This window comes from Callithrix jacchus, chromosome 22 (assembly GCF_049354715.1).
Source record: "Callithrix jacchus isolate 240 chromosome 22, calJac240_pri, whole genome shotgun sequence".
NCBI classification, from domain to species: Eukaryota; Metazoa; Chordata; class Mammalia; order Primates; family Cebidae; genus Callithrix; species Callithrix jacchus.
The window spans coordinates 34434711-34458246 of record NC_133523.1 but is presented as its reverse complement, the minus strand read 5'-3'; the positions used below and the strand labels follow the sequence as shown (position 1 = coordinate 34458246).

Here is a 23536-nt window from a genome sequence, read left to right as displayed (position 1 = left end):
TTTTAAAAAAAATTTTTTTCTTTTTGAAATTGCATTTGACCCAGCAAAAAAAAATTTTTTTAATGGGATGGGCCTGTAGTATATTGTTCTGCAGAAAACTCAAGATCTTGCATCATTCTGTGACCTATTTCTGTAACAATAATTACTTTTATACAGAGAAAACTGGAGTAATTACCATTAGGCATAGTTAACAATGGTTATCTTTTTTTTTCTTTTTTTCTTTTTTTTTTTAAGACGGGGTTTCACCATGTTGGTCAGGCTGGTCCTCAACGCCCAACGTTAGGTGATCCGCCTGCCTTGGCCTCCAAAGTGCTTGGATTACAGGCGTGAGCCACCTCACCCGGCCAACAATCGTTATCTTTATAATGGTGAGCTTGGGCAATTACAAGGCAAATGCCCCCCTTGCTGAAGTATACACGAGTATGGTCAAGGTTTTGCAGAGGTTGTCCAATCTCTCTTTCTCTTTGTCTCTCTGTCTCTCGTTCTCTCTCTCTTTAAATAGAGACAGAGTCTCACTGTATTACCTAGGCTGGTCTTGAACTCCTGGCCCCAAGCAGTCGTCCTGCCTCAGCCTCGCAGAGTGTTGGAATTACAGGCATGAGCCGCCGTGCCCAGCCTAGGTTGTGCAATCTTAAAAAGCAATTTAAAAAATTGTCCTGTGTTTGGAAGGGAGGGTCTTATTCAAAAAAGTCTGGACATAAGGCAGTGAGTGGCCGGCGAAGGGGGTTGTTTGAGGGGGTGGCTTGGTCCGAACTGCATTTTGGTAAAATCCATGGCAGGGCCCAGCTGTGGCCCAGCCTGGAGCAGGCATTCATTCCGTGGTGGAGGGTTCTGGTGCTCCTGCCAGGAGCTAGACCCTGTTCTCAGTGCTGGGCATTCAGTGGTGAACACGAAGCCCCTGCCCTTGTGGACGTCCTGGCAATTCCACAGGTATCTGGGAAGACTAGAGAAGACACAGAGAAGGGTCTTTGAAGTGGAGAGGAGCGGGCTGACCCAGACAGCCTCCCGTGCAGGGCAGCAGGGTGGATGAGGTGGAGACTGAGGCTGGGAAGCTGGGTGAGGAGGCTGAGGTAGGACCCTGGAGAAGAGGACAGGCTAGACCAGGTGGAGCCCCAGGGAGGAAAAGGGGGTTGGCAGACAGACCCTTAGGCAGCTCCATGCTCTGGAGCTGAAGGGTTGTGGCAGGAGGATGAGGAAGGAGGCAGGAGCAGGAAACAGCTGGCAGACTGGGGGACAGTACGATCATGTTGAGATGTGGCCTGGGAGGAGAATGGCTTTGAGGGAGATGTCAAGGCCAGTTTGAGACATGGTAGGAGTGAGAGTCTGGGGAGTACCTAGGGCAAGGTGTCCAGGAGGCCATGGAACCCCAGATCTGGGGGCAGAGAGATGGTATCATGAGTGAGGAGGCCGAGGCCCTTGGCATGGATGGGGCAGGTAGCCATGGGAAAGTGGAAAGAGAAAGCAGAGAGGCCCTGGACAGAGTCCCAGAGACCTGCCACTCTGGAGCTGGGCTGAGGGGAGGCTTCGAGAGATGTTTGGGGCCTCGAGCAGGGGGGCCCATAGGTCCTTGCAGTGAGCACTGAGGCCATGCATTGGAACCATTTTCAGAGTGACCTGGGACATTATTCAGAGGGCCCCAGGGCTGCTGGGAAGGCACAGCAGGCCCACACTCCAGGGGACCAGGGGACAAAGGGAGGACCCCAGGCTGTGATATTACCAGCAATAGCCAGCGCTTTCGGAGCACTTCCCCTGCTCCTGGTGCCACACCCAGCACCCCAGCTCCCTTTCCAAGGTGAAGGACAGCCAGACTTAGAAAATCAAAGTCCCAGCCAGCTACAGTGGCCCATGCCTGAAATCCTAGCACTTTGGGAGGCTGAGGCAGGAGACTTGCTTGAGCCTAGGAGTTCAAGGCTAGCCTGGACAACACAGAGAGACCTCGCCTCTTCAGAAAAAAAAGAAAGAAAAAATTAGCAGGGCGTGATGGCATGTGCCTGTGGTTCCAACTACTTGGGAAGGTGAGGTGAGAGGATCCCTTGAGCTTGGGAGGATCCCTTGAGCTTGGGAGGTTGAGGCTGCATCGAACTGTGATTGCACCAGTGCAATCCAGTCTGGGCAACAGAGCCAGACCCTGTCTCAAAAAAAAAAAAAAGAGAAAAGTCACTTGCATGAGGTCCTGCTCCTGGGGCAGCCCGGACTCCCACTCAGGCAGCCTGTCCCAGAGCCCTTGAGCTAGCTCTAGTGCTGTCTCTCCACCATCCCACACTTCCTCAGGCTACCGTCCTGCCACAGCCTCTTGCCCAAACCTAGTATCACCCCCTCTCCTCCCTCCCTAATCTCACCTCTGGGGCCTGGCCACCCCACCCCACCCCTTCCAGGACTCAGATTCAGACACTGAGAACGGAGCCACTGGTGGAGAACCAGACAGTGAGTATCTTCCTTGGGGGACAGGCAGCGGGGTTCTGGGGTGTGGGGGGATTTTAGGGCAGGGTTGTGGGTGATACCTCTCAACTCTATCAGGAGTGACATTGAAAGCATATAGTAGTGGGTTGGGTACCAGTGCCAGAGCAGGCTCCTGGAGGCCCCTGGCTGGGCTGGGCCTCTTGCCTTTAGATGTGGGGAGGCTGGGGACCCCAGGGCTGGGACCAGGGTGCTGGAGACATCCATGCCCCCAGCTGAATGCCCATCATGCCTCTTGCTCTCTTCTTTCCGGTTAGTGGACTTCCTGCGGAACTTCTTCACCCAGACGCTCAGCCTGGGCAGCCAGAAGGAACGTCTGCTGGACGAGCTGACCTTGGAAGGGGTAGTCCGGTACATGCAGAGCGAACGCTGTGAGTCCCCTGTCAGGATTGGGCCACTTTGCGTGGCTCCTGAGCACATGTGACCTCCCATCCCCAGCCATTTGAACCATTTATTGAAACATTTATTTATTTACTTACTTACTATTTATTTATTTATTGAGTTAGAGTCTCCCTCTGTCACCCAGACTGGAGTGCAATGGCGTGATCTTCAGCTCACTGCAACCTCTGCCTCCTGGGTTCAAGCAATTCTCCTGCTTCAGCCTCCTGAGCAGCTAGGGACTAGGCACCCACCCCCATGCTCAGATAATTTTTGTATTTTTAGTAGAGACAGGGTTTCACTATGTTGGCCAGGCTGGTCTTGAACTCCTGACCTTGTGATCCACCCGCCTCAGCCTCCCAAATTGCTGGGATTACAGGCATGAGCCACCACACCAGGCCAAAACCTTTTCTTTACAAGTATCTGGAAACCCAACTGGAACTGGCCTAAGCCAAAAAGGAGTGTGTTGGCTCTGTAATCCAGCTTGAAGCATAGCTGGGTCCAGGTGCTTCCACGTTGTTAAAAATCATAACTCTCAGCTGGGCCGGGTGGCTCACGCCTGTAATCCCAGCACTTTGGGAGGCTGAGGCAGGTGGATCATGAGGTCAAGAGTACAAGATCAGCCTGCCCAAGACGGTGAAACCCCGTCTCTACTAAAAATACAAAAATTAGCCGGGCATGGTGGCAGGAGCCTGTAATCCCAGCTATTCCGGAGGCAGAGAATTGCTTGAACCCGGGAGGCAGAGGTTGCTGTGAGCCGAGATCACGCCACTGCACTGCAGCCTGGGTGACAGAGTGAGGCTCCGTCTCAAAGAAAGAAAGAAAGAAAAATAAATTATAACTCTCTGTGATGCTATTTTTCTCATGTTGGGGTAAAGGTAACTACTGGCAGCTTCAAATGCAGATTCTACCAGCCTAGGAGCTGCCATGGAGAGAGCACCTTTTCCCAGTAGTTCAAACAGCAGAGATTGGCTCCCATTGGCGAGGTTGAGTCACATGCCCCCGTGCCTCTGATTGGCCAGACCTGGGTCGCCTCTCCATTGCTCAATGAATTACTGTACTCTGATTGGCCAGGCCTGTTTCATAAAATGAGAATGATTATAGTATCTAACTCATAAGGTTATCGGGGGCTAAATAAATTAATATAGGACCAGGTGCAGTGACTCATGCATGTATTCTCAGCACTCTGGGAGGCCATCGTGGGAGGATAACCCAAGGCTATCCACCGGGCAACATAGTGAGACCCCCATCTCTACAAGAAGAAAAAAAGCCAGATGTGGTGGCCTTGCCTGTAGTCCCAGTACTCAGGAGGCTGAGACAGGGAGATTGTTTGAGCCCAGGAGTTGGAGGCTGCAGTGAGCTCTGATGACACCACTGTACTGCAGCCTGAGCAACACAGTGAGACCCTGACTCTAAAAAAAAAAAAAAAAAAAAGCAATACAATTAAAAAAAATAAATTAATAAAAATGCAAATGCTTAAAGCAGGGCCTGGAACATAGTGAGAACTATGGCGGGGTTTGCTGTGGGGATTATTACAGGAAGCTTGTTTCAGATGTGGTGGAGAGGTGTCCACTTACTGGGTCACCACGAAATTTATATTTCCTTTTTTATTTTGAGATGGAGTCTCTCTCTGTCACCTAGGCTGGGGTGCAGTGGCACAATCTCAGCTCACTGCAACCTCCCCCTCATGGGTTCAAGCAATTCCCCTGCCTCAGCCTCCTGAGTAGCTGGGACTATAGGTGCCCACCACCACAACTGGCTCATTTTTTTTTTTGAGATGGAGTTTTGCTCCTGTTGCCTAGGACTGTGCAATGGCACGATGTCAGCTCAGCACAACCTCCACCTGCCAGGCTTGCGCAGTTCTTCTGCCTCAGCCTCCCAAGTAGCTGGGATTACAGGCATGCACCACCACAACTGGCTAATTTTGTATTTTTAGTAGAGACAGGGTTTCCCCATGTTGGTGAGAGACAGGGTTTCCCCATGCTGGTGAGAGACAGGGTTTCCCCATGCTGGTGAGAGACAGGGTTTCCCCATGTTGGTGAGAGACAGGGTTTCCCCATGCTGGTCTCGAACTCCTGACCTCAGGTGATCCGCCCTCCTTGGCCTCCCAAAGTGCTGGGATTATAGGCCTGAGCCACTGTACCCAGCCCTAATTTTTTGTATTTTAGTAGAGACGGAGTTTCGCTGTGTTGCCCAGGCTGGTCTCAAACTCCTGAGCTCAGGCAATCTGCCCTCCTCAGCCTCCCAAAGTACTAGGATTACAGGCGTGAACCATCCCATCTGGCCTGAAATTTCTATTTCTTGCCACGAGTTGAGGTCACCAAAGTCTGAGAAACCAGGCCCTCAGCGGTCCTCGACTAGAACAATCAACTCTTTGAGGGTCCTGAACAGCCTTTTGTTGAGGACATCTTCTCCAGCGTCCCTGTCCTCCAGCTGCTGCTCTCTCCCTCTTTGGGCAGCCAGGCCCACTGCCCTGAGCCTCCCTCTCCTGTGGTAGGCGAGCAGCTGTCTGCAACCATCGTTTAGCATGGACAGGCCACAAAGACAACACAGGCAGTGGCTACAAAGCATTTCTTCCTCGCATCCTCCTGCACCTGGATTCTGGGGAAACCGGCTCATGAGGGTACCCATGAGGAGATAATAATAAATAGGTGAAAAATAACTTTTTTTTTTATTGAGACAGAGTTTTGCTCTCCTTGCCCAGGCTGGAGTGCAATGGCACGATCTCAGCTCACCACAATCTCCGCCTCCCAGGTTCAAGCAATTCTCCTGCCTCAGCCTCCTGAGTAGCTGGGATTATAGGCATGGGCCACCACACCCAGCTAATTTTGTATTTTTAGTAGAGATGGAATTTCTCCACGTTGGTCAGGCTGGTCTCAAACTCCCAACCTCAGGTGATCTGCCCACCTCGGCCTCCCAAAGTGCTGGGATTATAGGTGTGAGCCACCGAGCCCGGACGAATAATAATTAATTGAGGCCAGGCCTGTAATCTTATTGGGAGGCTGAAGACAGGAGGAAAGCTTGAGGCCAGGAAGTCAAGACCAGCCTGGGCAACAAGCAAGAACCCTTCTCTACAAAAATTTAAAGGTGAGGCTGCAACCCTCACCTCACCTCTCTAAAAATTTCTTTTTAACCACTTAGTTGAGTCTTCACTATTTGCCAGGAACGGAGATCTTCATAGCAGGCGTGGTGGCACGTGCCTGTAGTCCCAGCTACTCAGGAGGCTGAAGTGGGAGGATCACTTGAGTCCAGGAGTTCTGGACTGTAGTGCGCTATGCCCATCAGGTGTCCGCGCTAAGTTAAGTTCGGCATCAATGAGGTGACCTCCTGGGAGCGAGGGACCACCAGATTGCCTAAGGAGGGGTGAACCAGCCCAGGTAGGAAATGCAGCAGGTCAAAACTCCCATGCTGGGCCAGGTACGGTGGCTCACACCTATAATCCCAGCACTTTGGGAGGCCGAGGCAGATGGATCACGAGGTCAAGAGATCGAGACCATCCTGGTCAACATGGTGAAACTCCGTCTCTACTAAAAATACAAAAAATTAGCTGGGCACGGTGGCACATGCCTGTAATCCCAGCTGCTCAGCAGGAGGCTGAGGCAGGAGAATTGCCTGAACCCAGGAGGCGGAGGTTGCGGTGAGCCGAGATCACGCCATTGCACTCCAGCCTGGGTAACAAGAGCGAAACTCCGCCTCAAAAAAAAAAAAACTCCCGTGCTGATCAGTAGTGGGATAGTGCCTGTAAATAGCCAGTGCACTCCAGCCTGGGCAACATAGCGAGACCCCGTCTCTAAAAAAAAAAAAAGGTATAAAAAATATTAAATATTTGATCTTCACATTATACCTGTAAGATCATTATGGGAGTGATCTGGACAGAAGAGGAAATGGAGGCACAGAAAGGTTATGACTCAGTGCAGAGTCAAACAGCTGCCAAGTGCCAGAGCCACGATGTGAACCCAGGTCCCCTGAATCCAGGTCACATATAGCCACCACTGGATTCAACCAGGCCTGACCTGATGGCCTCTCAGAGTCGAAGCTCAGGGCTGAAGCTGTGGCAGGCTTTGTACTCTGTTCACCTTTTCTGTCCTCCCTTGGACAGGGAGGACATAAGTTGCAGACAAATATTATGTAGCCATTAAGTACATGGGTGCTGGGCCCAGACTGCCTGGGTTCAAGTCCTGGTTCCTCTTGTCTTCATCTTATGACCTTGAGCCTCTGATTTGCCTCCCGAGACACCTGACGCACAGCATGTCATACTTGTGCCTGTCTATCAGCTGATGGGCAGATGCCAGAGTACTATGGCCTGGTGGCTACTCACCAGCCACCAGCCATTTCTGCTCAGCCTGAGGTTCTTATCCTCAACTGGCCTTTTCTCAAGTCCAAGTTGTTAAATTTTCCAACAGTGGATTCTTTTTTTTTTTCTTCTTTTGAGACAGAGTCTTGCTCTGTCACCCAGGCTGGAATGCAATGGCACAATCTCAGCTCACTACAACCTTTGCCTCCCGGGTTCAAGTGATTCTCCTGCCTCAGCCTCCCAAGTAGCTAGGATTACAAGTGCACGCCACCACACCAGACTAATATATTTTCAGTAGAGATGGGGTTTCACCATGTTGGCCAGGCTGGTCTCCAACTCCTGATCTCAGGTGACCCGCCTGCCTCGGCCTCCCAAAGTTCTGGGATTACAGGTGTGGGTCGCTGCACCCGGCCCAACATTGGATTCTTTATCCGCTGGCTGGCTCTTCCACAGTCAATTGTGTGACCACTTCCCCTATCTGAGCCTGTTTTCTTATTTATAAAATGGGGATGTTAACACCATCCTCCTCAAGATGATTGGAAGGCCCATCATGCATCAGATGCTTGCCCCAGGGCCTGGCAGGGAGTAAACGGTGTCAGGGGCCGTGATGGGTGGTGCTTTTGTAGGGACTGAGCAAATGGTGTCATACGGTGCATAAGTTCCTCTCCTCCAGGTCGCAGAGTCATCTGTTTAGTGGGAGCTGGAATCTCCACATGTAAGTACCCTCCTCCCCCAGCAGTCACCCCCAGGAAGTGGGGAGTCCCTCCCAAGGGCCGGGGAGGATCCCTGTTTGGGCCCTGGCCTGGGAGGGTCGGTACAGTATAAACAGACTGCTCCCCAACCCTCCTCCCCCAGCCGCGGGCATACCCGACTTCCGCTCTCCATCCACCGGCCTCTACGACAACCTAGAGAAGTACCATCTTCCCTACCCAGAGGCCATCTTCGAGATCAGCTATTTCAAGGTTTGTGCTCCCCCAGGAAGGGGTGTCCGTGAAGGGCATGGATGGGGCTTGCCTCGTTCCAACCCTTACCCCACCTGGGCATCTGGCCCTCCGGCTCTCTCTCCTGCAGAAACATCCAGAACCCTTCTTCACCCTTGCCAAGGAACTCTATCCTAGGCAGTTCAAGGTGAGATTTTTTTTGCAGGGGGTGAAACAGAAAGGGAGGGTATGCATGGGAAGCCCCCCAGGGCCCTGCAGACAAATATTATATAGCCATTAAGCACATGAATGCTGGGCCCAGACTGCCTGGGTTCGAGTCCTGGTTCCTCGTGTCTTCATCTTATGACCTTGAGCCTCCGATTTGCCTCCCGTGAAGTGATGCTGATGGTACTGTCTGAAGAGGGCTGCTGCAAGGCTTAGCTGCATTTGTGATGTGCTTGAGAGCCTGGGACCCTGCAGCTAGGCTGCCTGGGTGTGAACTGCAGCTTTGCAGCTTACCTACCATGCGACTTTGGCAACACAATCCCCCTCCCTGTCCTTCAGTTTCCTCATCTGTGAATTGGGGCTAGCGGTAGTCTCTCCCCGACACGGCTGCTGTGATGGTTCCCTGGGGGTGAAACAGTCACAGTGCCTTGAACAGTTCCTGGCACATGACAGTGGCCTGTGGCTGTTCCCTACAATAATCAGCAGTGCTGTGGTTCTTCCCTGCAGCCGACCATCTGTCACTATTTCATACGCCTGCTGAAGGACAAGGGGCTCCTCCTGCGCTGCTACACGCAGGTAGGTGGATGCGAGCATCCTGGGAAGAGGATGGGTGGGTAGAACGGGCACCATGTCCTCCAAGGAGGAGCAGAGCTGCGTGCCCAAGAGCTCAGGTGGGGACTCCAGCAATGAGGGGCCAGGGATTGGCCTACTCCCTCCTTGCTGCATGACCTGCAGTGAGCCACGTCTTCTCTGCCTCAGTTTCCCCTTCTGTCAAACAGGGGCCAGAACAGGTTTACCCTCTCAGGTCTGCAGTGCGGTGGCAGTGACCTCCTCTCAAGCACATCCCATGTATGTGTGATGTGGAAGGAGCCCACGGCTGAGGGGACTCTACACTCTAGGTAGCCCAGATTGCACATGGTTGAAGGTGTTTCCAAAGTGACTTCATCTAACAAAATCCATGTACTATAACAGCCATCCAACAAGTGGATGTTGTGCCTTAAGGAAGGGGCACCTTTTTTTTTTAGATGGAGTTTTGCTCTTGTCGCCTAGGCTGGAGTGCAGTGGCACGAACTCAGCTCACTGCAACATCCGCCTCCCAGATTCAAGCAATTCTCCCACCTCAGCCTCCTGAGTAGCTGGGATTACAGGTACCTGCCACTATGCCCAGCTAATTTTTTGTATTTTTAGTAGAGATGGGGTTTCGCCATGTTGGGCAGGGTGGTCTCAAACTCCTGACCTTTGGTGATCCGCCGCCTTGGCCTTCCAAAGTGCTGGGATTACAGGTATGAGCCACCGTGCCTGGCCAGGAACACCTTTTTATACATTTTAATGCTTTACCCAATTATAAACATGGCTCATGCATGTCAGGTGCTTAGCCGAGGACCTCTCCCTGGGGCATTCAAGCAAGGATGGCTCACATTGTTGGCTTTTGGCTTGAGAGGAGTCTCACACCCCTAACAGTGAAAAATTTTGATGGGCTGGGCACAGTGGCTCATACCTGTAACCCCAGCACTTTGAGAGGCCAAGGCGGGAGATCACTTGAGCCCAGGAGTTTGAGACTAGCCTGGACAACACAGGGAGAACCTGTCTCTACAAGAAATACAAAAATTAACTGGCCATGGTGGCATGTGCCTATAGTCTCAGCTACTCAGGAGGCTGAGGTGTGGGCATTGCTTGAGTTTAGCAAGTCAAGACTGCAGTGAGCCGTGATGGTGCCACTGCACTGCATCCTGGGAGACCTTGTCTCAAGTAAACAAGAAACAGATCAAAACAACCACAAAATGTTGCTGCCTCTACCTGTTTTATGAATATGTATAGAAATTACATGATGTGGCCGGGCACGATGGCTCATGCCTGTAATCTCAGCACTTTGGGAGGCCGAAGTGGGCGGATCACGAGGTCAGGAGTTCGAGACCAGCCTGATCGACATGGTGAAACCCTGCCTCTATTAAAAATATAAAAATTAGTCAGGCGCGGTGGTGCGCACCTGTGATCCCAGCTACTCAGGAGGCTGAGGCAGGAGAATCACTTGAACCCCGGAGGCAGAAGTTGCAGTGAGCTAAGATTGCACCACTGCACTCCAAACTTGATGACAGAGCGAGATTGTGTCTCAAAAAAAAGAAAAGAAAAACAAAAAAATTACATGATACACTACAGCAGTATTCATTCAAGCTCTAGATCATAACTCAGAACCTCGAATTATAAAACAGAGAGGTAACATTGAAAATAAATAGGTGTTCTAGTGTTTCCAAGAGAAAGCTACCACCAGGGGGAGAAACAACTCCCTTTAGGTCCAGATTTCTCAAGTGGGGCAGGTGTTCCCACCTGGGGATGGTGAGGCAGGTATTCCTGCCCAGGGCCGGTGGGAGGCAGAGGGCAGGGGAAGCCTCCTTCTTCCAAGACGAGGAGTCCTGTGATGCCAGCACTTTGGGAGGCCAAGGCAGGAGATCGCTTGAGCCCATGAGTTTGAGACCAGCCTGGGCAATATAGGGAGACTCTGGGCTCAGAATAAACCTTCAGCCCAGAGAGTCACCTTTATTCCAGGACGTGGCTCAGATATGATAACAGCTCGCTTGTAGCCAAGTGCTTTCTGTGGTTGATGTCATGACACCTGCCCCAAGACCCTTCTGGCCCTTGTTTGTCAACTTCTGTCACAGTAAATGTCCACTGAGTTGATTCCCTACTGCAGGGAGAAGGGAGATGATGGACAAAATGGAGACACCGCATACAGAGCAAATAAGGTGGTCATGGGTCCCTGGAGCACAGAAGGGGAATCAGAAACAGTGTATATGTTTGGGAATGGGGATGCTGATGTAAACCCCATCTCTACTAAAAATACAAAAATTAGCCAAGCGTGGTGGCACGTGCCTGTAGTCCTAGCTACTTGGGAGGCTAAGGCAGGAGAATTGCTTGAACCCGGGAGGTGGAGGTTGCAGTGAGCCAAGATCACACCACTGCACTCCTGCCTGGGTGAGAGAGAGATACTCTTTCTCAAAAAAAAAAAACCTGACATATTGCATACAAAATATTATATGAAGGCCAGGTGCAGTGGCCCACACCTGTAATCCCAGCACTTTGGGAGGCTGAAGTCGACTCAGAAGTTCAAGACCAGCCTGGACAACATGGTGAAACCTCGTGTCTACTAAAAATACAAAAATTAGTTGGTTGTGGTGGTGGGCACCTGTAATCCCAGCTACTCAGGAGGCTGAGGCACAAAGTTCGCTTGAACCCAGAAGGTGGAGGTTGCAGTGAGCCGAGATCATGCCACTGTACTCCAGTACACCATCCTGGGCGACAGAGCAAGACTCAAATATATATATAATATAAAGACTCAAAAAAAAGTTCTACTCTCATATTTCATGAAACCATTTTATTCAAACCTGTCACCATATTCTTCATCCTCTGCCACTTTTTGTCACTTATCCAGTTTTCGGGAACAGACGGTGGTCTTTGCTCCTTTTTGAATTGTGAGGATGCAGCACTTTTGAAGCTATGTATGATATTATTTCTCTCTCAAGACACAAGTGTCCATTCAAACATTTGGACAGGGTCTTGGTCAGGGGAGGCCTCTCTGAGAAGGTGACATTTAAGCAAAGACCTGTAGGAAGTGAGGGAGAGCACCTTGGGGTTATCTGGGGGAAGAGTGTGTTCCAGAAAGGGAAGGGACAGCCGGCGCACAGGCGCTGAGGCAAGCCTGTATTCGGCCAGTTAAGAGAATCCAAGAAGCAGGATGTGAGTGAGCATTGAGATTGAAGGAGAGAGTGGAGGAGCTAAGCTCAGGGAGGTGACAAAGAAGGACCCTACAAGGCCTTGCGGGCTGCAGGGAGGGACTTGGCCTTTACCCTGAATGAGATGGAGCCATGGGTGGCTTTTGTTTCTGTATTTTTTTGTAGAGCTGCGGTTTCACCATGTTGGCCATGTTTTTGTTTTTGTTTTGTTTTTCAAGACAGTCTCGTTCTGTCGCCCAGGCTGAAGTGCAGTGATTCGATCTCAGCTCACCGCAGCCTCCACCTCCTGGGTTCAGGCTTTTCTCCTGCCTCAGCCTCTAGAATAGCTGGGTCTACAGGTGCGTGCCACCACGCCCAGCTAATTTTTTTTTAATCGTTTTAGTAGAAATGGGGGTTTCACTGTATTAGCCAGGCTGGTCTCGAACTTCTGACCTCATGATCCGCCCACCTTGGCCTCCCAAAGTACTGGGATTACAGGCGTGAGCCACCGAGCCCGACCTGATGGGCAGGTTCTGAGCATGTAGGGATGTGTCCTGACTCAGGCATTCCCAGTCTCCTCTGGTGGTCTTGGAGACAGACTATGGGAGCAGTGAGGAGGGAGATACAGAGACGAGACAGGAGGCGACCACGATGGTCCAAGCAGGAGCGGGTGGAGGCTGGGCCAGGGCAGTGACCATCACAGTGGGGAGAAGTGGGCAGGTTATGAATCTGTTTTGAAGATGGAACAACAGCACTTGCTGATAGAGGGGCTGTGGCTGTGAGAGAAAGTGCCCAGGACCACCTGAGGCCTTGCGGCCTGACGCTGGCTGCTTTGTTCTGAGACGGTGGGAAGAGAGTGGGGAACGGTGGTGGGGAAGCATGAGGAGTTGGCTGGAGGCTACTGGAGGTTGGGATGCGTGATAGACCAGGGAGCCAGCTGGAACCCTGCAGTCTGGACAGAGGATGAAACTGAGGCACAAAAAGGTTGTAAATTCATCCTCTTGGTGGGTGGAAAGATCCCAGCTCTGTTTCTGTGTTAGTTTGTTGCTATTTTGTTAAATGAAGATTAAACTCACCAGACAGGATGAGAAACTGAGGCCTGGGATGAAGTACCCTGTCAGGATGCTCACCGTGGTCGCTGCCCAAGTCCTCCAGAAGCAGACACCCATGCCCATAACTGTGACAGTGCATCAGCAATGAGCCACGGTCACACAAAAGTCAGCATAAGTTTATTCCGGGGTCCATGTGAAATATGCAGGCACCTCTCTGCTACTTGCGATATTAAATGTATGGATTTCACATACATACTGAAAATAACGTGTTGCTGGCTGGGCAAGGTGGCTCATGTCTAATCCCAGGCACACAGATCTTTTGAGCTCAGGAGTTTGAGACCAGCCTGGGCAACGTGGTGAAATTCTGTCAGTACCAAAAATATAAAAGTTAGCTGGGCATGGTGGCACATGCCTGTACTTCCAGCTGTTGGGAGGCTGAGGTAGAAAGATCGCTTGAGCCTGGGAGATGGAGGCTGCAGTGAACTGTGATCACGTCACTGCATTCCAGTCTGCTTGACAGAGAAGGATCCTGGTTGTGTTTTTTTTAAGTGGCCGGGTACGGTAGCTTGTGCCTGTAATCCCAGCACTTTGGGAGGCCAAGGCGGGTGGATCACAAGGTCAAGAGATCAAGACCATCCTGGCCAACATGGTGAAACCCCGTCTCTACTAAAAATACAAAAATTATCTGGGTGTGGTGGTGGGTGCCTATAATCCCAGCTACTCAGGAGGCTGAGGCAGGAGAATCGCTTGAACCCAGGAGGCAGAGAGGTTGAAGTGAGCCAAGATCGAGCCACTGCAGTCCATCCAGCCTAGCAACAGAGCAAGACTCTGTCAAAAAAAAGACATCCGGGGGGCCAGATGTGATGGCACACATGTATAATCCCATCACTTTGAGACACCAAGGCAGGTGGATCACCTGAGGTCAGGAGTTCCAGACCAGCCTGGCCAACATTGCAAAACCCCATCTCTACCAAAAATAGAAAAATTAACCAGGTGTGGTGGTACATGCCTGCAATCCTAGCTACTCAGGAGGCTGAGGCAGGAGAATTGGTTGAACCCGGGAGGCGGAGGTTGCAGTGAGCTGAGATCGCGCCATTGCACTCCAGCCTTGGAGACAAAGGGAGACTCAATCTCAAAAGTCAAAACAAAACAAAACAAAAAATGAACTATTGCATGTGATATATTATATAAAGGTAGAAAAAAAAGTTGCACTCTCCTGTCTCGTGAAAGCTCTTTATTCAAATATGTCACCCTGTTCTTCAGCCTCAGCTACTTTTGTTACTGACCCAGTTTTCAGGAACACATGTCTTTGCTCCTTTTTGAATTGTGAGGATGCAGCACTTTTGAAACTATGTATGATGCGATTTTCTCTAAAGATACAAGTATCCATTCAGACATTAGAACAGTTGGCTTGTTCACTCAAGTTGCTGTGATCTCCGCAGCCAACGGCTAATAGTTCTTTTAAATTATATACATGATATTTAGGCCAGGCATGGTGGTTCACGCCTGTGGTCCCAGCACTTTGGGAGGCTGATGCGGGCGGATCACTTGAGGTCAGAAATTCTAGACCAACCTGGCCAAAATGGTGAAACCCCATCTCTACAGAAAAATACAAATATTAGCTGGGCGTGGTGGCACATGCCTGTGGTCCCAGCTACTTCGGAGGCTGGGACATGAGAATCACTTGAACCCAGAGCCCAGGTTGCTGTGAACTGAACTCATGCCATTGCACTCCAGCTTGGGCAACAGAGTAAGACCCTGTCTCAAAAAATAAATTATACAATAGAATATGTTAGGAAGAATTAAAAAATAATAAATAAATAAGGCTGGGCCCAGTGACCCAGGCCTGTAATCCCAGTACTTTGGGAGACCTAGGCAGGCAGATCATGAGGTCAGCAGTTCAAGACCAGTCTGGCCAACATAGTGAAACACCGTCTTTACTAAAAATACAAAAATTAGCCAAGCATGGTGGCACGTGCCTTTAGTCCCAGCTACTCGGGAGGCTGAGGCAGGGGAATTGCTTGAACCCAGGAGGCAGAGGTTGTGGTGAGCCAAGATTGTGCCACTGCACTCCAGCCTGGGCAACAGAGCAAAAAAATAAAGAAATAAAATAAATTATATTCATGATATTTATACAAGAGCTTCTGTACTTGACTTTTTTTTTTAACTTAACCTCTTAACTGGAAGACCTTTCCATCTCCACACCTACATAGTAGCTTCATGCTTTTTTTTTTTTTGGAGACAGAGTCTCACTCTGTTGCCACCTAGATTGGAGTGCAATGGCGCCATCTCTGCTCAATACACCCTCCGCCTCCATGGTTCAAGCAATTCTCCTGCCTCAACCTCTCAAGTAGCTGGGATTACAGGTACACACCACCATGTCTGGCTAATTTTTGTATTTTTTTTTTTAAGTAGAGATGGGATTTCACCACATTGGCCAGGCTGGTCCTGAACTCCTGATCTCAGGTGATCCACTGCCTCAGCCTCCCAAAGTGCTGGGATTACAGGCATGAGCCACCTTGCCTGGCCTGCTTCATGCTTTTTTTTTTTTTTTTTTTTGAGACGGAGTTTCGCTCTCGTTACCCAGGCTGGAGTGCAATGGCGCGATCTCGGCTCACTGCAACCTCTGCTTCCTGGGTTCAAGCAATTCTCCTGCCTCAGCCTCCTGAGTAGCTGGGATTACAGGCACGCGCCACCTTTCCCAGCTAATTTTTTTGTATTTTTAGTAGAGATGGGGTTTCACCATGTTGACCAGGATGGTCTCGATCTCTTGACCTCATGATCCACCCGCCTCAGCCTCCCAAAGTGCTGGGATTACAGGCATGAGCCACCGCACCCGGCCCGCTTCATGCTTTTTAAAAGCTTAGTCTGATTCTATTGTAGGCACTTCACTTTCGTTTTCGGGTTTAAATATAAATCACAGTTGGGGAGGGTACCCCAGCCCTCCTCACCACCACTTTACTCTTCTCAGCCTAAAACTAGTTCTATGAAGAAAAAAAAAAGTGAGAGCATTGATTGAGAGGAACATACTTATTTTTGAAAGCATACAGAAACTGTACTCAGGAAGTTGTGAATGGCAGCCGGTGAGCTGGGTATCCTGTAGAAGGCCGGGCTCACCAAGGGCGTCAGCCAGCCTGAGGCCATGGCAGTGAGCCAGGGTCATGCCACTGCACTCCAGCCTGGGTGACAGAGTGAGACTCCATCTCAGGAAAAAAAAAAAAAAAGAGCCAGACCTGGCAGTGCACACCCGACAGTCCCAGCTACTTGGGAGTCTGAGGCAGGAGGATCACTTAAGCCCAGGATTTTGAGGCTACAGTGAACTGTGATCATGCTACTGCACTCCAGCCTGGACAGCAGAGCAAGATCCTGCCTCAAAAAAATAAAAGTGTTGTCAGAGAATAACACAGAACGTATTTTTGGCTCTCTTACACGCTGTTCAGTTATTTGCAGGCACAGTGCTTACTCACAGGTGAGGAAGTCAGTGGATAGATTGAGTCAAGTCCCATAGGCAAAGCCAGGATTTATAACAGGGGGTGAGGGAGGACAGTTACTAGGCGTATAGGAACAGTGACAGTGACTCTTGTCTAGGCTTTGGAGAGAAGGTGGTTGCTGGTAGGAGCTCAGAAGGCAGTTAGAGCATTCATTCTGCCCTTGAAGGGAAACAGACCCTTCCCATTGTTCATGGAGTCTCTGGGAAACTTGTCAGATTGGCCCCGGGCGGCGCTTGACTATACATCTCTGCGTAAAGGTGTCCTCTGTCAGCACCTCCCTTAGCAATGTTCCTCTAAGCCGAATGAAAGCTGCTTCAAAGCAGCTGGGTGTTTTAAGAAAAATTAGGGTGTACAAATGTCTGTGTAGGAAAGAACATTCTCACCTGTTTAATATGGAAAGTATTGCCGGGCACAGTGGCGTGTGTGTCTGTAGTCCCAGCTACTCAGGAGGCTGAGGTGGGAGGATCACTTGAGCCCAGGAGGTCTGGGCTGTAGTGCACTATGCCCATCAGGTGTCTGCACTAAGTTCGGCATCAATATGGTGACCTCCCGGGAGCGGGGGACCATCAGGTTACCTAAGGAGGTGTGAACCAGCCCAGGTCGGAAACGGAGCAGGTCAAAACTCACGTGCTGATCAGTAGTGGGATCCCACCTGTGAATAGCCACTGCACTCCAGCCTGGGTAACATAGCAAGACCCTGTCTCTTAAGAAAAAATAAAAAGAAAAGAAAAAGAATTTGGAAAGTATCACTGTCTTAAAACAGCAGCCAGGCACAGTGGCTCATGCCTGTAATCCCAGCACTTTGGGAGGCCAAGGCAGGCGGATCACCAGGTCAGGAGATTGAGACCATCCTGGCCAACATGGTGAAAGCCCGTCTCTATTGAAAATACAAAACTTAGCTGGGCATGGTGGTGCCTGCCTGTGTTCCCAGCCACTCGGGAGGCTGAGGCAGGAGAATCACTTGAACCTAGGAGGCAGAAGTTGCAGTGAGCCGAGATCACAGCATTGCACTCCAGCCTGGGCAACTAGAGTGAAACTCCATCTCAAAAAAAGAAAAAGAAAAAGGAAACAGTGGCTGGGCATGGTGGCTTGCACTTGTAATCCCAGCACTTTGGGAGGCTGAGGTGGGAGGATCGTTTGAGCCCAGGAGTTCAAGACCAGCCTGGGCAACATAGGGAGACCACCCTGCTGCCCATCTCTACAAAAAAATTAAAAAGATTAAAAAATTAGCCAGGCATGGTGCCATTTGCCTGTAGTTCCAGCTACTCAGTGGGCTGAGGTGGGAGGATGGCCTGAGCCCAGGGGGTGAAGGCTGCAGTAAGCTGTGATCAAACCACTACATTCTATCTGAGTGACAGAGCAAAACCCTGCCTCCAGAAAAAAAGAACATAGGTGACTATGCCATCTACTAAACAGGCCATATTAAGAAAGAACCCTGACTGCTGAAGAGGAAGACAGGGATGAAAGCCACAGAAGGGCCAGGCACAGTAGCTGTAATTCCAGGCACCGTAATCCCAGCAGTTTGGGAGGCTGAGGCAGGAGGTTTGCTTGAGCCCAGGAGTTCTAGACCAGCCTGGGCAACATAGTGAAACCCTATCTTTACAGAAAATTATAAAAATCAGCCAGATGTGGAGGCTGTGGCAGGAGGATCACTTGAGCCCAGGAGTTGGAGGCTGCAGTGAATCATACCACTGCACTACACCCTGGGTGACAGAGTGAGACCTTGTCTCAAAGAAAAACGTGGCCAGGTGTGATGGCTCACCAGAAATTTAGGAGGCTGAGGCAGGTGGATCATGAGATCAGGAGTTCGAGACCAGCCTAGCAAACATGGTAAAACCCCGTCTCTACTAAAAATACAAAAATTAGCCAGTCATGGTGGCGTGTGCCTGCAATCCCAGCTACTTGGGAGGCTGAGGCAGGAAAATCGCTTGAATCTGGGAGTTGGAGGTTTCAGTGAGCTGAGATTGCACCACTGCACTCCAGCCTGGGCGACAGAGTGAGACTCAGTCTCAAAAAAAAAAAAAAAACAAGACCAAGTAAGCCCTCCCGATTCATTTATGTTAATGCTTGCCCAGAGCTGCCACATGTGGCTGTGCAGGGTGCATCCTGCACAAGGATGCCACATCTGTGGGGGCTCCATTTACAACAGAGACATTGTAAATTTTATGTTAATTTCAATAATTTCTGACAGGTGGCAACAAAGCCTCTGGCTCTAACAAAACAACTTTTTTTCTGAAAAATGGGAGCAAATGGCCCGAATTTGCAGAAAAAAATAGCCACATGGGCTGAGTGGTCATGGGCCTGGCCTCACAGACAGTTAGGTTTGGGCCCCCACTCTTTTTTTTTTTTTTTTTGCATTTTTTATTTTTTGTAGAGATGGGATCTTGCTCTGTTGCTCAGACTGGTCTTGAACTCCTGGGCTCAAGTGATCCTCCCACTCGGTCTCCCAAAGTACTGGGATTACAGGCGTGAGCCCAGCCTGGCCCCTACCTTTAAGCAGCCATGACTGTCACTCTTTGAGTAGCACCATTGGGATGAACAGAAGAGTCTTCAGGTGCGACCTTCGACCTGCCACTTGCTTCTCCTCCTTCTCTCCTCCCTCTGTCCCCGCCATCCCACTGCTTCTTGTGGCCTCAACTGCCCATTGTGCCTTCTGGCCTATAAGTAGTGGCTCACTCCTGACCCCTCTTCCCTCCATCTCTCCCTCCAGAACATAGACACCCTGGAGCGAATAGCGGGGTTAGAGCAAGAGGACCTGGTGGAGGCCCACGGCACCTTCTACACGTCGCACTGTGTCAGCCCCAGCTGCCGGCGCGAATACACGCTAAGCTGGATGAAAGGTGAGGCCGGAGGGCATCCTGAGGGCGGGCCTCCCCCCAGCAGCAGGAGCAGGGGCAGGGTCTCCATGCAGTGGGCACCCATTCTTCGAGTCCTGCTTAATGTTGACTGAATTGTAAACACTGTGTGTGGCTTTGACTACCATATTGGACAGTGTGGCAGGACCTATAGCATGAGAAGGTGGACCCAGGCCTGGTGAGGGTGAAGGCTGGGGCCATCCCTAAAGACTGCAGGGCCTGCTAGAGTCAGAATCCCTGTTCATGTAAGGACTGAATATATATATTTTTAAAAAATCAGCCAATCCACATTTCTTAATTGCCAGAGAGAGATGATTTCTGACACCCATTGTGCTCATTCAAAAGCCACTTACTCTGGCGAGGCTCAGTGGCTAACACCTGGAATCCCAGCACTTTGGGAGGCCCTGAGGCGGGTGGATCACCTGAAATCAGGAGTTCGAGACCAGCCTGGCTAACATGGTAAAACCCGTTTCTACTAAAAACGCACTAAAAATTAGCAAGGCATGGTGGCACGCGCCTGTAATCCCAGCTACCTGGGAGGCTGAGGCAGGAGAATCGCTTGAACCTGGGAGATGGAGATTGCAGTGAGCTGAGATTGTGCCACTGCACTCCAGCTTGGGCAACAAGAATAAAATTCCATCTCAAAAAACAAACAAACAAGAAGCCGCTTATTCCACTCATGGAAAGCCATTTCTGACATTCTTTATGCTGATTTAACAAAGCCACTGGTGTCCCTGTTGGATAAGGACAGCTGCAGCATTTGCAGAAGGGCCTCTGGAGTGCGGCTGTTCTGACAAAATGCCAGCTGAGTGCCCCTGGGCTGAGGAGTCCTGAATGGCCCAACTGCGGGCAGCTGGGGCAGTGTACAATTCACATTACCCCCGTTATGTGCCACTGACAGTGCCGTCACAGGCAGCACCCACGGTGTCATGCGGTCCACACAGAAACAGCTTAAAGACAATTCCCGACTACTGACATGGAAACAATGCTCTATAAATGTGTGCTGAATGAACGAATGGACAGTGGAGCAAGTGACTTAGAATTCAGTGGGTTGCAAGTGACAGAAATGCTTGCTGGCCTTTTTTTTTTTTTTTTTTGAGATGGAGTCTTGCTCTATTGCCCAAAATAAAATAAAATAAAATAAGGCTGGGAATAGTGGCTCACACCTGTAATCCCAGCACTTTGTAAGGCCAAGGTTGGCAGATTTGCTTGAGCCCAGGAGTTTGAAACCAGCCTGGGCCACATGGCAAAACCGTGACTCTACAAAAAATACAAAATGTAGCCAGGCATGCCGGCACGCACCTGTAATCCCAGCTACTCAGGAGGCTGAGGCAGGAGGATCACTTGAAGCTGGGAGGTCGAGGCTACAGTGAGCCATGATTGTGCCACTGTACTCCAGCCTGGGCAACAGAGTGAGACCCTGTCTCAAAAAATAAAAGAGGTGTTTACTAAACAGAATGGACACCCGAGGAGATGTCCAAGTGACGGAGATGTGCTCATACAAGCGGTGGAGGGGGTGGGTGTGCTGGACCTCCAGACCCTGGACCAGAGCCTCTTACTGCTTTCTCTCTATTCCCCTTCTCCACACCCAGGGAAGATCTTCTCGGAGGTGACGCCCAAGTGTGAGGGCTGTCAGAGTGTGGTGAAGCCTGGTGAGCCTCGGGCCAGGGTCCTGTCCAGGTGGATTTGGGTGGGGGTCCCCTCCTTCCTCTGACCCCTTCCCAAAGGCCACACCCCCACACATCTGGCCACCTCTGTCTCTCTGAACAGTGCCCCAGATCCATCCTGGGGAGAGGGGAGTCTGTGTCTCTGGCCGGTCCCCGCTGCACCCAGCTCCCACCCCAGCCTCCGGGTCTGCCCCTGCCCCCTCCCGTCCTCTCTTCCTCCCCGTGTCACTGTCTCTGTTTCTGTCTTGGCCTCAGATATCATCTTTTTTGGTGAGAGCCTCCCAGCTCGTTTCTTCTCATGCATGCAGTCAGTAAGTGCCCACTGCACCGCCCTCCCTACCCCCAGCCCCCACCTCCTCCTGTGCTGGGCCCCTTGGGGGCAGCCTGAGCCCTGCCCAAGAAAGGTTGCCTCCCTGGCTGTGGAGGGGTGGAAGGAGGTTTGCTGCTGGGGGCGGAGGAGGGAGCGGTGGCTCAGCCTGGGCAGAGGCTCCCGACCTCACCCCTCCCCGCAGGACTTCCTGAAGGTGGACCTCCTCATCATCATGGGCACCTCCCTGCAGGTGCAGCCCTTTGCCTCCCTCATCAGCAAGTAGGTTGGGGGCTGCGGCTGGGAGGGTGGCTGGGCACCCAGGACCAGGACAGACCCTGATCTCTCAGCTCCCCTCCCACCAGGGCACCCCTCTCCACCCCGCGCCTGCTCATCAACAAGGAGAAAGTTGGCCAGGTAAGAGCCCTTCCTCACATCCCTTCCCTCCCACCAGCTTCCTCAAAGGGAACCCCTGCCGGGGAACCCCAGTTCTTTGGACTCCTCAGTTCAGACCCTGGGGCTCTAGAATCCAGAGGCATCGGGTTCCAGGCCTCTGGGACATCCACCACCCCTTTGAGCAAATGATTGAATTCCAACTCAAACCAGCTGAACCCAGAACAAGAAGGCCAGGCTTCCAGGGCCTGAGGAGGAGGAGGCGGTGGGGTGAGGGGAGGTGGTCTAAAAAAAAATACAAAGTCCTCCAGGTGCGGTGGCTCATGCCTGTAATCCCAGCACTTTGGGAGGCTGAGGTGGGTGGATCATCTGAGGTCAGAAGTTCGAGACCAGCCTGGCCAACATAGTGAAATCCTGTCTCTACTAAAAATATGAGAAAGTAGCTTGGTGTGGTGGCAAGATGCCTGTAATCCCAGCTACTCGGGAGGTTGACGCGGGAGGTTGAGGCAGGAGAATCAGTTGAATCCGGGAGGCGGAGGTTGCAGTGAGCCAAGATCTCACCATTACACTCCAGCCTGGGCAATAAGAGCAAAACTCCATCTAAAAAAAAAAAGAAAAAGTCTGTGCTCTCAGCTCTCTCTTCCCTACCCCACCCCACCCGCTCGATGGCAGCTGGACCCTTTCCTGGGGATGATGATGGGCGTTGGCGGAGGCATGGACTTTGACTCCAAGAAAGCCTACAGGTGAGGCCCCGCCTGGGGTCAGGGGCAGCCAGGAAGGGACAGGGTAGGTGGGAGGGAGGGCACAAGGCAGAAGAGAGGAGCAGGCAGGGGCGAGCCTGCCTGGGAACTCTGATCTCCTGTTGAACCGCAGGGACGTGGCCTGGCTGGGTGACTGTGAACAGGGCTGCCTGACCCTTGCTGAGCTCCTCGGATGGAAGGTGAGGAGCCAGGCGACCCCAGCCTGTCCTGAGGCCCGTCCCTAGACCCTCCCCCAGCCCCATCTGTCCTCTGACCCCATGATGCACAGTGACTTTTGACTTCTGTGACCTTTCCCCCTGCAGAAGGAGCTGGAGGACCTTGTCCGGAGGGAGCACGCCATCATAGATGCCCAGTCAGAGGCAGGGGCCCCCAACCCCAGCACTTCAGCTTCCCCCAGGAAGTCCCCACCACCTGCCAAGGAGGAGGCCAGGACGACAGAAAGGGAGAAACCCCAGTGACAGCTGCCACTCCCAGGCAGGATGTCCAGCCCCTCAGGGACAGCTGAGCCCCAACCAGGCCTGGCCCCCTCTTAACCTGCTGTTCTTGTCTGGGGAGCTCAGAACAACCTCCCTATCTCTTAACCACTCCCCCCTAGAACTGGGGTCCCAGCGACCCTGCCCTCCAACCCCAGCAAATCTAACACCTACTAGAGACCAAGGCTTGGACAGGCGTCTCTAGCAGCCCCACCATCTCTAACCACTCCACTAATCATTAACCACCCCCACGGGGCCAGGCCCACCCCAGACTTCTAACTCTTCAAGGACAGGGAGCTTCGGGCCCCCACTCTCTCTCCTGCCCCCAGGGGCCTGTGGCTAAGTAAACCAGACCTAACCTACCCCAACAGGGCTGTGGGCCTCTGAATGAAACCTACACCCAGCATAGGGGAGTCTGAGCCAGAGGGGCTCCCAAGTCTCTGCCTTCAACACCCAAAGTGGGTGGTGGGCCCCTTCACATGGGACCCACTTCCCATGCTGGGTGGCCACAAGACATTGCTTGTTGTAGACAAATTAAAAACAAAAACAACTAACA

General features: G+C 51.5%; 1 protein-coding gene across 5 annotated transcripts in view; it reads left to right on the top strand.

The window, feature by feature from the left end:
• Positions 1-23536, top strand: part of SIRT2 (sirtuin 2) — a 27364-nt gene extending 3828 nt beyond the window's left edge. For 2 of the 5 annotated variants that reach the window (XM_078359312.1, XM_078359314.1), the window contains 15 exons: positions 235-368; positions 2376-2424; positions 2715-2828; positions 7803-7844; positions 7985-8091; positions 8201-8257; positions 8782-8850; positions 19235-19364; positions 20972-21031; positions 21302-21357; positions 21559-21635; positions 21719-21770; positions 22419-22489; positions 22620-22686; positions 22810-23536. In XM_078359312.1, coding sequence (XP_078215438.1) covers positions 366-368; positions 2376-2424; positions 2715-2828; positions 7803-7844; positions 7985-8091; positions 8201-8257; positions 8782-8850; positions 19235-19364; positions 20972-21031; positions 21302-21357; positions 21559-21635; positions 21719-21770; positions 22419-22489; positions 22620-22686; positions 22810-22965 — 1110 coding nt within the window. In that variant the 5' untranslated portion in view covers positions 235-365 and the 3' untranslated portion in view covers positions 22966-23536. Of the gene's footprint in view, positions 1-234; positions 369-1866; positions 2016-2375; positions 2425-2714; positions 2829-7802; positions 7845-7984; positions 8092-8200; positions 8258-8781; positions 8851-19234; positions 19365-20971; positions 21032-21301; positions 21358-21558; positions 21636-21718; positions 21771-22418; positions 22490-22619; positions 22687-22809 lie in introns of those variants that run through there. The other 3 variants (XM_035286165.3, XM_035286163.3, XM_078359311.1) reach the window with 2 other exon arrangements.